At 43.6% G+C, this 13,680-nt stretch overlaps 2 protein-coding genes across 2 annotated transcripts in view; one reads left to right on the top strand and one right to left on the bottom strand.

The window, feature by feature from the left end:
* The window catches only part of LOC149358307 (uncharacterized), a 19,330-nt gene extending 17,205 nt beyond the window's left edge, over positions 1 to 2,125 (top strand). Inside the window, exon 8 of the mRNA XM_089570344.1 lies at positions 491 to 2,125. Coding sequence (XP_089426470.1) covers positions 491 to 628 — 138 coding nt within the window. The 3' untranslated portion in view covers positions 629 to 2,125. The remainder of the gene's footprint in view (positions 1 to 490) is intronic.
* Efr (ER GDP-fucose transporter) lies at positions 1,611 to 13,680 on the bottom strand. The gene is made up of 11 exons (XM_089570352.1): positions 13,419 to 13,680; positions 12,947 to 13,034; positions 11,291 to 11,404; positions 10,467 to 10,569; positions 9,525 to 9,574; positions 8,051 to 8,132; positions 5,754 to 5,811; positions 5,073 to 5,182; positions 4,919 to 4,994; positions 3,637 to 3,709; positions 1,611 to 2,355 (listed from the first exon to the last, which is right to left on the bottom strand). Exons 2-11 carry the CDS (start codon positions 13,027 to 13,029, stop codon positions 2,118 to 2,120), a joined length of 987 nt encoding a protein of 328 aa, XP_089426478.1. The 5' UTR covers positions 13,030 to 13,034; positions 13,419 to 13,680; the 3' UTR covers positions 1,611 to 2,117.

Here is a 13,680-nt window from a genome sequence, read left to right as displayed (position 1 = left end):
TCTGCTACGGATTAGGCCAAGGCTAGTGCAGATGAACTCGTGCAGTGTGAAGTTGAATAGATTGCAGAGTTGCGGGTAGGCTCGCTGCACTGTCAAATTGAGTGCAAAAGTGCTGCACCCATGAACTGGTGCAGAAAGTGCAGCCAAATCGAGGGAACCTTGTATTTTTAGCCCAGTGCCACAAACAATGCTCTTGCTTTAGCCTATTGGCGAGTGGTTTGGGCCCATCAAAGGATCAAAGTCTTGAGGGATCAAATTTGAAATAGTATGAGTTCAGGATCAATGCCTTTCCAGGCATCAAACTTAGCATGTAGCCATGACACCTTGTGCAGATAGCTAGACTAGCCTTGATATGGTGCATTAGTGAAGATGACTAACATGTGGATATGGTTGCCACTGGCCAGTCATTTGTAGTAGCATGGCTTTTAGGGCTAGTCTTTCTGTAGTGTCAGGCTTGTGTGCGCCACAGTTTCTTTTGTACATTTTACAGGAGTCAAGGAATCTTCGCACATCACACCCCGGCATGGCCATACATGTTGCAGTGAGGCTCTCATCTCTTCGCAACGTCTCCGTCGATGAAATCCTCGCTGCAGCTCGCGAGAACACTAGGCGCATTTACGGGATCTGATGTCAAGACTTTCGCCAGGCATCGAGCTCATGTCACACACTCTGCCCTTTGTGCGATCGATGCGACGCAACAAACCACAACTGTGATAGCATCTTTATTGAACATTTAACGCACTGGACGGATGATGCTTGTGATAACCTACTACCTCCTACTTCAGGGACGACTAATGCTGTGGCCAAATGCATTGTGGATTTGTCCATGGCTTGCAACGAGTTACATATGCTGTGCTGACATTGTCTTTTGTGTAGATAGCATGTTTATCAGGTTGTGTTTGCCGTGATCTCATTAATGGGCAACTGTTTTGCTAAGACATAAGACTGCCTGCGTCTTTACAGTTTTCCTGGTTTCCTTGTACTTAAAATTTCTCATACCCATCAGCCAGGGAGGGTTTGTGGAAGCATTCCAAATGTCTAACCATGAGATATGTCATCTGCTGTTAGTTTATTTAACTGTTATTCATGCCATTACTCACAACTGGAATTTCTCTGCAGTTTAGTGTGCAGCTTGTAATCCCAATGAGCACGGTCCATCTCCAGCTGATGCTTCAAGCATGTGGAGTCATTTTGTAAGCATCAACAAATGAGGACTTTGTTTTATGCTAAATTGTTGCACATTGCTCAGGGATTCACATGACATTGCATAGGGCATTATGCTAGTCATAAGCGTAGGAGTAATATTCAGGTTAATTCTGTGCTTTGAAATGTTACAGTGCCATTTTAATTGTTGAGCCATGTTTTCTGTCAAGAAAGGGTGCTCGTCAGTGATGCCATTGCACAACTGCACGGCACGCGAGGTGTGAGCAAATCGCTGCAAGTGCTTGCAGCAAACAAATGGCTAAGCTGATTGCTTGCTAGATATCCAAAGATACTCAAGTTCAACCATCTCTCCCAGCCTACAGACATTCATTTTCTTGACAGGCAATTCTGTGCGACCATCAGGCGGATCGCATGCTGAGGCACGCTTGAATTAACGTGCACAGATGCAGCTTGTAAAAAGAGCATTTATTGTAATCACAAGCCATTTGTGCAAGGCAGTGTGTCTTCCTTCAGGAGCCGTCCAACGCTGCATGAACGACCGAACATTCACAGAGAAAAGTTGTGCCATATCGCTTGAAAGTACCTCCCGTGAACATTTCACTTATGTTGCTTACAGTTAGCTTAATATAATATTTCAGAAATGTTGAGCCACCCACCAGTCTTCTGTTGTGCGGTGCATTTTTTTTTTTCTAGCTTTAACACCATTTTGACAGCTTGTCCCTAGAACATTTGTTAGGCGAGTGAATATTTTGGCCAACAATCTTTGCCACATGTCATGTCATATTTTACATTTTTACTTTAAATTAATTCCCTGCCAAACAGCAATACTTTGTTTAGTTATCCTCATACTACAACTGCACTGTTCTGAATCCGAAGCTGGGATTCTGCCAAAGAAGGAGGGCCAAAACTGCACTGTGTTGTGAGAAGGAAAAGTGCAATTAAAAGCCCAACTACTACTGTTCTTTTGTCTTCGACTCTGTGACTGGTGGTGCTGGCAATAGCACACCCGTGAACAGCAGCGTTCCTGCAAATACAAGTGCCGTGCCCAGCCAGTGGACCAACGTGAATGGGTTCTGGAAGTAGTAGATGGACAGGAGCAGCGAGACGAACTTGCGCAGCGTGATCACCAACGTCACCGTGAGTGATGAGCATTCGGTCGTGAGTACGTACACCGACCGGATGCACACGTATCTGGTGAAGCGGGTCTGTCAAGGTAGAACTGTGGTGCAATAAGAGACTCCGTGTCCTGTTGTTTTTAGTCCCGACATACAAGCAGTAAGCCTTGTTTTATGTCAACTAAGATCAGCTACGCGTACCTTTTCGTATTTGCACCAAATTTAAGCAGCCCTGATCAATTGGCTCCACATATAAATTCACTTTCAAGTCAGCCGGGCTTTCCTTGGCTTCTCAACCAGCTTGAGACTTGAAAGTGACTATGCATAAGTCCAGTGGTAGTGGATTTAATTACAGACTTCCACTTACTATGGGTTATTCCTCCCGTCCCCATTACCGAGCGGAGCGGGGGCAAAACAGCATCGGCTTGAGCTGACCTCTTGCCCTTTACATTCATAAATCTATCCTACCTATTTGTTGCATTAAAAGGAAAAAGCTTCGCTCTTACAGGTAACTTAAGTTTGCTTCAGACTGCCATTTTGGTACCAATGCATGAATTCACTGCAAGGAAAAGGTCACTTCGGTTATTGATGCTTTCCCTAACAGTAGAAGCCACAGGCGCTGAAATTTACTGTTGTGCAGGAATTCAATCGTTTCTGCCTTGGAAGCACCCCAACAGCTCATCCAAGATGCTGTGGAACTGCTTCTGCCGTGGTTTCTGTCCTTTCCTGCCCAGGATACTTGCAAAAAAAGAAAGCATGCAGACACACAGGTCCTCTGGAAAAGTGAAAAAATTCAGCAATGACAACTGTCTATAATTCGTTCCCAGCAGTTATGGTATTTGTCCCAAAATAAAGTAGGCAAAAGAAAGAATGAAGGAGTATTGAGGTATGCACAGATTTAGGTGCTCGGGGAACCCGAAGAGTACTCGGAGGGACCCAAGTGTGCATGGAGCCTAACTTGAGAACCACTGCTATTGCAGAACAGTACAGTGCACAAATGCTTGCTCCTGCTTTCAAGATGTAACAGCAGCAGCTGCAGATGAAGCAGATTCAAAGCAGATGGGCTCAAAGCAGTGCACTGTTCCAGAGCAAAATATATCCGAACGAGCGTGCAGTGCATTCCTGCAGCTGTGTGCAAGACGTGATGGTGTGCGCTAACACAGGAAGCTGCTGCACTGTTTGAAACTGCAATTTCAAATACCTTCACCGGCTCATGTAGGAAAACAATGGTAGCGGCAATGTATTGCCAAAATACGTTGCTTATGAGCATCTCATTTTAAATCTTAGATCAAGCACCATGTGCAAAAAATTTAGCAGAACCACCCTGTGGGACCAACAGAAGAAGGAAAAAGGATACTGAGTGATGATGTTCAGGAGAAGGTACACCCATGCCCTCGGGATGCTGTCCAGCATAGGCAAAGGTAGTGGTGCTGGAAGAAAAAAAAAAAATGGGACATTTAAAGGTGCACTGAAGAGGAATCTGAACTCACCTTTTTGCCGCGGGAACTCGATCTACACGTTCCGAGCATTCTTAGAAACTTCGACTTATTGCCCTGTGTAGCCGATTTCTCTAATTAAATCGAATTAACGTCCGGCTCCCACCTTTATTTTTGAATTCTCCCTCGTACGGTGGGCGGAGTCGATCAACGCGTGAAGTGCCTTTCAGCCAGCTCCGTGGAGGCTTTGCTTTCGCTTTATGTTGTTTTTTAGGTTTCCGTGAATAAATAGTTTCATTCGCAGATAATATAGCCACAAAATAAGCCCGCAGAAATAAAAATACGCGCGGACTATTTGCTTCTGCGGATTACTACGTATTACTCCGCCGATGGCAGAGCGGCAAGCCGCCACGGGACTGGGTGAAAGGCACTCCGCGTGTTGGTCGACTCTGCCCACCTTACGAGGGAGAATTTAAAGAAAAGGCGGGAGCCGGACATTAATTCGATTTAATTAGGGAAATCGGCCACACAGGTCAATAAGTCGCAGTTTCTAAGAATGCTCAGAACGTGTAGATTGAGTTCCCGCGGCAAAAAGACGAGTTCAGATTCCTCTTTAGTGCACCTTTAAGCTCCGCTTTAAGGGTATGACACGATAGTGTAATGGGTTAATGTCCACACATGCAGAAGGTCGTTCTCTGCATTCACAGATCCCTGGCAGTCTTCATACCCCTCCTTGCACAGTGGTGCAGTGGTTAAGCGATGCGCCGCTGCCCTGCGATGGCAGGTGCTCCCAGCAGTGGGCCTTGTGCGGCCCAGGTTGCTCTTCCCAAGTGACCAATCATTAATACAACTGTCACATGCCTCGGTGGGTAGTGTGCTGACTATCCGGTAGGTAGAGTGTGACACCACCAGGTCAAGCGACCTAAGTGGCCAACCTGCCTTCTAGGCTGCTCTCTGGGGACCACCCGTCAGAGCTATGCAAGTGATTTTTCGCTCATGACGTCGCCGACAACATCGACACAGGATTTCCTGGTGAACGGGGCCTCTAACAAGTGACTGCAGCTGTTTGTCAGATGTTTTGTGAAATTACAAACTCTATTATAAACCTGGCCTCAACAACAAAGCTGAGAGCACAGCATCAAAACACGTTTGGAAATTATCATTTACACCAGAAACTGAACAGCAATCTTGGGTGCCACATACCTGACTGGTTGAAGACCACAGCATGTGTGTAGATGTTGGGCACAAGTAGTAGAAACCCTGGCAGTGGTAAGGCATGCTGCAGAAGAGGAGGCAGTGGTTGAGGTGCATGCCAGAAATGCACCAGAAGAAAAGTGTGCCCGGCATGCAGACTTACAGCATAGAAGAGAGATTCACGGGGGTGCTTGCCATAGCGGGCATAAAGAGTCTCCTGGTAAATGCCCATGCGAGCCGATAGCAGCAGGGCAAACAGCAGTAACCCTATCCCTGTGAACAAGAATGAGAAGGCACATTTCACCATTGTCCGGTCGACTGTCAGTATAGTAGTGCCTGAGTGCAGTACTATCTGTCCAGCATACAGTTGGCTCCTGATAATCTGAGCTTACAAGGGGTACCAAGAATTCACTTGAATTACATGGAGTTCAAATTAACGGGAGCCTTTCCATTTAGCAATACATTCAATATTGACAGCATCCAAGCAGCAGTTCGAATAAACCACTGGTTCGAATTAATGACAGTCCACGATAACTTTATATGATCCCTTTTAGGACTGTCATAAAAAAGAGCATCTTTATTGTCCTTCTGTTTTTCACTTTGCTGAAAGCACAGCAAGCAATGCAGTGAACCAAGATCCTCAGCTAAGTTCGTACAAAGTGCACAAGTGGTAGCACAGCGTTGACGTTTATAGGCTACAACAGAGTTTCCAGTTTTTAATCGATAGCCCGATGTCGGAACTGTTGTGCAACATGGGATGCCCTTACTGTGCCATATATATCACATTTCATTTCTGCGCAATGCCACTAAAAAGTACGGATGGAATCAAAGGATGATTTCTCACCAATACACTTGGTGTAAGTAGTGCTGTCTTCTGACTTTGTAGTGCCAGCTTCCTTTCCCTATGAGGAAAAAGAAGACACATGCGCATGTCCATAACCAAACATGACTACTTCTGATGGCAAATGTGAAAGATATAAAATGTGAAAGATTGCTGTCCATCAAGTATGGACTTGTCTTATGCCCTTGTCCATTGTATTGCCACAAATCTTTGTAGCGTTTGTTTGTTCATTCTTCAAAGCTGCCAGCACGCCACTTGATTGCTTTGTTTGTGATGCAAGACGCGACCAGATTTATCTCGACTGATCACATCCAGGCGGTGCCGATTCTATGTCGTTCCAGACAGCTGTGGTAACTTTGCACGCCATATCTCGAAAGTTCGCTATCAGTTTTACATTAAGCGCAGCTGAGAGTGGCAGGGATTCTGTTCGACGACCCCTGAGCACGCTTGTTTCTATGTCGCTGCCGAGTCATTCAGTTCTTTGCGGACGCAAGTCAGCCTAATAAGGAGTTTTATTTGGAAGCTCTTTCACTGTCTTCCTGCACGCCGGGCTGCCATCACCACTACATGACAGTGTCAATGGCATTGTCCAAATGATTCTGCTATTAGTGATATACTTATGGCAGACCAGCTCGTTTACCCCATCATGGAACTGCAATCTTTCAATGTAAAAATAAGTTGCACTGTGAAGAAAGTTCCATGCCCGATTATGAAGACAAATTTTTGTTGGGCAGAAGAAACAAGTGAATTCATGAATGTAATGCGGTTCTAATGAGTCCAAGCAACAGGACAAGTAAGCAAACTTCCTACCTTGTGGTTTTATTTCCTTTTCAGGCTGGGAGCAATAGAATCACAAATAACTGCAAGCCAGCACCTTAACTCTGTCAGTTATATGCACCCTTTCTCCCCGACTGCTACCGAACCAGAGCAACAATTCCCTTTTCCATAAGCAAATGCCTTATGTTGCAGCCGTATGTTGAAGCCAATAATGGCGTCTATTTTGGGCCCCACAAAACTAGTGGAAGGAGCACATATTCAATGTTGCATCACTCAAAGGAAATTTTTAAAATATCCCGGCTAAACCGCTGGCTTGTTCACATTTGAATTTTGTGCAGAGGTGGCATTTAGGGAAAATTTTTGTTTTATAACATGTTTGGGTTGGGTGCTTGTCTCAGTTGGTGAGAATTAATGGAAGGTCTGCTGGACCAACAAAAATGGTTCCACAACAGCTGTACCAGTAGCGCCATCTGCTGCCCCCAAAAGGTTGACAAGCGCTCTTCACTTCACACACCCCGTTCATCTGCTTTTGTCATTCTGCCACTAACAAGAGCTGGCAGCTCTGTCGCGGAACCATACTTTTGGTCCGGGTTGCCACATATGATGCAGCCTTTCAATTATTTCTCACCAATTAAGGCAAGTACCTGACCCAAAAATAATATAAAACAAAAATTACCACTGAATGGCACCCCTGTGAGGAATTTGAGCACCAGCAAGCCAATGGTTTAGCCGAAAGATTCTATTTTCTCTGAGTGACGACACTCTGCAGACTTAGATGAAAATGCACTGAAGCTCAAGGCGGTACACAAGCTCAGCTGCCCTTTTTAGCACCTCACTGCTGTTATCAGCAGTCAGTTGTTAAAGGACTATACACAACTAATTTTATTTAAATTTCTTCAGTAATGTTTTCTCCTTTAAAATGGTGCGTTAGACATTGGAATACATGGAGCACCATGTGGTATTCGCCTGCGACCGATAAATAATTTGGAATTGAATTTCTTCTCTCATGCAGTTTCGGTTTCATCAACTGAATGATGGCTGTTACATGCAGTTCACATGAGGCACTGAAAAACTGCAATAAAAACTTTTATAACTCACTACAGCACTTAAACCACTCTGCTTCAGGAGCCAGAATTGCAACAAATGACTTGTCAGCAGTTATATTGCCACTTTTTTGTGCCTCAGGTGACCTAAAGTTCAACTACGCGTCCCAGCCAAAATCGCACTGTATAGCATGCTATGAAAGGGTTAAGATGCAATTAAGCTATAAAGGAGAACTCCACATTAATTTCTAGCACCTGAGGTGCTTTAACGTGCACTGGTAATTTTGTATTTGGCCTCCACTGAAACACAGCCAGTGAGCCAATGCAACAGGCGTGCGGATACCAGGTTCCATTTCAAAGAATGTTGCAAGGAAAAACATAGGCCCAGACATTCTGCATAAAGCTCTGCACTTTCATTATGTGAGCAGATGCAAGGCATGGCAGGAGAGGACGCTAGGCATACGTGATTTGCTGACTTACCCCATCTTTCACTGAAGCTATGGTGCATACCAAAATTCCCACTGTAATCATGAGCACTGCCAAGTACTTTGACAGTGGGTACCTGCATTCAGAAAAGGCGTAGTTAACACTGGCTTATTGTCTCAGGGGCACAAAAGTCCAATTTTCTATTCTTTTAAGGCTGTGGTCTGAAAAACCAGGTCAGTAAAGAGAGAGAGAAATGTGGGGGAAAGAGAGTAAACTGAATGCAATCACAATAACTAAGAGTATATGTACTTGACACATATAACCTATCCTACTATAGTTCAGGGTTAACCAAAACAAGCAAAGCAGATATCATAGATGACTTGGCTTGCTTTGTTTTAAAATTTGTGCAACGGAACTCAGTCAGAAGACAATGGGGCATTAAAATCCACAAAAGGAATATGGAAGTCAGAGTTTTTCCATTTACTTTTGAATGATTCCATTTTGCTCTTGAGCACCCTGCATGGTCTTTTTTAAGTGAGAATGAACTTGGAATTATGACACTATCGAAAAAAGGCATAACAAGGTGCTACATAAAAATGCTGCACAGACAGTTGGCCATCTGCTTTTTTGCGACAATCCAAGCTGATGAAATATATTACAAACAATAATGTTGTGCACAGCACAAAACCAGGTTCTTAACATAAAATTTTGTGTTCTCAAACCCAGCATAAAGCTACACCACTAGTCCTGGCACTGAGCAAACATTTTTTTCATTAGGTCTCATGTCCCACTCCACACCAAGCCATGATTAGGTCTCAAGATTGCAGGCTCTTGTAAAGAAAAATAGTGACAGAGAGAAACAGAGGATGAGCAAATGATTACACTCAATCTCCCATCCTTGGCCGCCAGGCTTATAACAGGCTGGTGTTTCAACCTATCAACCTTAGCACTAAGGCCACTGAGACTCTTACAAGACAAGGTCTATGAATGACACCACAAAAAACTGCAGCACTTAAATTATATCATACCAAACTCATCAAGGAGAATCAAGGCTGTGTGAATATGACGAGGACAAGAGGCAGAGAAATGAATACGACACCACGCATGCAGATTCTTTGCCTCTTTGGCTCGGTGGTTACGGTGCTCGGCTACTAACCCGAGAGATGCGGGTTAAATCCCAGCCGCGTCGGTCTCATTTCGATGAAGGCGAAATGCTAGAAGCTCATGTACTGTGCGACGTCAGTGCACGTTACAGAGCCCCAGGTGGTCAAAATTATCTGGAGCACTCCACTACTGTGCCCCTCATAGCCTGAGTCGCTTTGGGATGCTAAGCCCCATAAAACCAGTCTTTGTCTCTTGTCCTCCTCTCATGTGTGCACTCTTAACTGCCCTTAAACTGAACCAACTAGACCGCAAGGATGTTCTACTAACTCATCAGAATACTGTTGTTTAAAAAAATAAAAACAATAAAACCCCACCATGGCAGGCACGGCAAGAAACTGAAAGTAGAGATGGGAAGTACACAAACCTTCTCCTAAGTAAAATGACCGCTAGTGCCATATTCGCAATCAGTGAGCCCTGCAAAAACAGACCAATGTAAGGGAATAGCAAATCAAGCTTGCACTGCTCATTTGACTACTTCACGGGATTCAACTAACCTTCTTGGTGTATTGCAGGTAGCTTGTTTTGTTTTTTGTGCCCATAGCTCAACTAATTATGATTTTGTGCAAGATGCACTCTCAGAACAATATATAAGACGTAAATTCTGCACAGTGAAAGGAATGAAAGTGTGTTGTGCTCCACCATTTGACCCAGTACAAATAGTTCGTAGGACCAGTTCTTTATGGATTAGAGGCCTTTTGCAGAAACAAGTCCCTGCAGAAGCCAAGTCATTTAGAGCATACTATAATACCAACCTTGACAGTGTGACGCTCCCCATTGCATGCCACCTATGCGACGCGGCAGAAAGCGAGACTACAATATGCAAGGAATTTAGGTTTTAAATTGGTCTTCTTTGTTTCTCAGCGCCACAACCGAGCATTCGTTTATTTTGGCAAGAAGCTTTCGATTGCTGCAAAAAAATTTAGTCGACAAAAGTCAGTAGACTGTCCCTTTAAAGAAGCTGTTACCCCTACTACTCGGAGGCAACTGTGCTGACAGGCTTGTACAATAATAAATGGTCTCACAAAACATAAATTTGTTGGGTGACCTTGTGATACCATAGTGAAGACAAACATTATCCTGAGAGCACAGAACAGAATGGAAAAAGCACAAGAGCACCTCACAAAACTATCCTGCCAATGTTTTTTTCTTTTTCAGCCCTTTGCTTGCATAGGAGATATTAAACAAACAAGTAAAAACAAGTACAAGTTTCCCTTATCTTTAGAAAACAAAGCTAGAGATCTGGCAAGGCACTTTACGCACAAGAAAATGCACCAGAACAGAGTTGTTCGGTTTGTGGAGAACTTACCGACTTGAAAATCATGTGCAGGGGCATGGATATGTCATACGAGAGGGCATGATTATTAGAAATGCTGACCATGAAGAACATGACAACTAAGGTGACGTAATGTCTGCAAGAGAGAAAAGAAATCACATGAAAGTGAAACATCGCTCATTATTAAAAAACGCTGTGAATATGATCCTAACATTCGATTTACGCATTTTGGGGCTGGATTTACATGAGGGCCTGTTGGTCAACAATGCTGCATTAGTGGTGATTAAGTTGTCGTGCCAGTCCTGTTCTGACACAAGGAATGCAGATGAGAAAACAAAAAATGTGAGGCAAATGATTAGCCACTCACAGCTCTACAAACAAGCAGCCAAGCTATAATTGTGACCTGTTAGTTCAAAAGGAAGAGTTACAATTTGTGAACAAGCCATGTTGTTGTTATTTAGTTACCCTCTGGCATAGTAAAAAATTTGGGAACTTTTCCAAGCGTACAACACCCTCGATCGCTGTGACTAATGCTGTGGTCAATCGAGTTTGGACAAAATGCCTTAGACTTGCATTTTAATTCTGTGCTCAATTCAACCTTTTTACCGCTGCAGACACACTCACACTTAGAGACACAGACATATTTACATACAACGATAGGCTGCATTATGTTCAGATAGAGTCCTGATAATAAACTGTGCTCTATCTTCTTTACCCTGCCAATGGTTGTCAATATTAATGTTGGAAACCCTGCAGAACTCTAGTTCACTCCATCAGAAATGCAACAAAACTTCTGAATTCCACAGCATGTCAAGAACACAATTTGCCAAAGCAAAAAAGACAAAAAAATCACCAACTTGAGTGGAACCACAGGGCGTCTCTTGCCAAAGTTTGTTGCGAATATGAAGCCTTCCACAGAAATGAAGAGAAACTGTGCAAATGTGATCAGGTTTGTGCATCCTGGATGCTCCCTGCAAATGATGAGACACGAGCACACTACAGAACAACTTTCAAATAGGAATGTCAAGAAAACACGCACACACAAGCACACACACAAGTAAGCTCAGTGGCCCCAAAAAAATTTGGTAAATGACATTTGATTAATCCATGGATGTTATTTATTTATTTAAGTGCCGACAGACAGCAATTCTGCCAGAAAAATGGTGCACTATGATGCATAAAACATTCAAGAATAAAGTGTAAGTCAGCTTGCGATTGCTGCTCAAACACATGTGAAAATAAAATGCATATATGGGGACATGCACACATGATGCTGTGTCACTGTCCGAGGAAGAGAAAAAAAAGTGTGCTAAAAGAAGCTAAGACAAGAGAGACGCATGCTTGCTTAGCGTAAAACTATTTTTCACAAAAATGTTGTTAGCAATTCGTTTAAGCATGGCAGACTTGTTAAACATGTGCTGGATGTGCATCATTGGGCACAAACACTTTGCGCTGGCTATAAAGAATAGCTGATAGCTTCAGGCGTTTGGTCTAGGCTCATTCCAATAAAGCACTGATGTCAGTGTGGGACAATCAAATACACCATGCGAACATTTCTGCAAGAAAACAGTGTCACACAATTCGCGTCGTGCAGAGAATGAGATAAGCTTTAGGGACAATAGGCAGTTGTAGTCAAAGTAGTATTGCGTGTCTAAGTACTGATCGTAAAGAATTCGAATAAAGTGCTTTTGTACACGTTCAGTCGAGGAACACTGTGTAATTGTCAAAGACTTCCATACTTCATGGCCGAAATCCAACCTTGACAACACAAGCAATTTGTACACGAGCAAGAGGCAGTCTTTCGACCCGAAATTCCTTGCAGCACGTGTTATGATGCCTAAAGTGCGGAAACTCAAGCTTGTTGCATTGTTAACCCGGGTGTTAAATGTCACCTGGGAATACAGGTGTACGCCCAAGTCGCGGACAACATCGACACAACGCACAAGTTTACCATCTGCACTGTAGTTATGCAATCTTGGTCGCTTCCTTCTAGTGAAGGAAATTGCTACCGTTTTGTTACAATTGAGCATTTGACCGTTTGGCGCACTCCATTCGCATATTGAATTCATATCTCTCTGTAAGTTAACAGTCAGTCTGTTGTGGCGTTCACAGCATGAAAAATCTTTAGGTCATCAGAAAACTGCAGTATCTCAGTGTATTTGACGCAGTCCACAATTCCATTAATAAACAGACTGAAAAGTAAAGGCGATAAGTCAGACCCCTGCGGCACACCAGTTTTAGCAGGATATGCAGATGAGAGGCATTATCCGTAGGTGCAAAGGTAACTTCAAGGTAACCACAAAGGTAACTTCAAAACCACTCACACAGAGATGGTGAGAATCTATATTGTCACATTTTGCACAACAGCAGATCATGGCTGACAATGTCAAAAGCTTTGCTTAAGTCAAAATATATGGCATCCACCTGGTCTCAGAGAACACCACAGCGCAGATGAAATAATTATGTGTGAACAGTGAAACAACTGAGGCAGTAGAAGATGCTGCGGCACTTACTTGACCAAAAGTTCAAGGAATATGACATTTGTGCAACAGCCCAAGAAGACCAGAACTGTCGCCACGATAATGTGAGCCGCCATTTCAACTAAAGGAGACAAAAGGATAAAAGCTCGCATTAATACCAGTCGTCAGTGTGCATTTGTAACGCGGATCAGTACGCTATAACATGAAAATTTTAACGTTTCTTGCTACACACTGTTGTAGTATAAATGAAGGCCAGTCCTGCTGTAATGTATGCAACGTTCACACTGTGCTGCTTAAAAGTGCAGCCTGCTTTATTTTTATATTATTATTACTATAATATAATTTTTGTTGCCAGCAAACAAGTTGACTGCTCAACCTTGGCCACATTTCGCTTCCGCAGAACCTCGCAAGCGCGTTATCGACGGCCCGCATAGGAAAGTCATGGTGCCTTAAACAAAACACACCGTCGCAGTATGCAGCTGAGAAAGTAAGCACGCCGACGTACCGTTAAGGCAGAGGATAAGGTGAGACGTGAACTATGAAAATGTTTTAAGCACTGGCAACTCAGCGAGTCCGAAGTTCCATATTAAGCAGAAGGTATTTCCACAGATTCATTTGTCCCGCCTGACATTTCCTGCTTTATTGCGCGTTCAGTCTACGTGTCACTTCCTGCGCATCTGCTTAAGTTCAACGTCGGTTATTCTGTATCGCACACGTAACGGCACTTAAAATGAATGAGCATTGCAAGCAGCCCACATGCGGAAATC

Source organism: Amblyomma mixtum, chromosome 2 (assembly GCF_055824585.1).
Source record: "Amblyomma mixtum isolate Tamu chromosome 2, ASM5582458v1, whole genome shotgun sequence".
NCBI classification, from domain to species: domain Eukaryota; kingdom Metazoa; phylum Arthropoda; class Arachnida; order Ixodida; family Ixodidae; genus Amblyomma; species Amblyomma mixtum.
The sequence above is the reverse complement of the archived record's forward strand: the minus strand, read 5'-3'. Positions and strand labels throughout refer to the sequence as shown.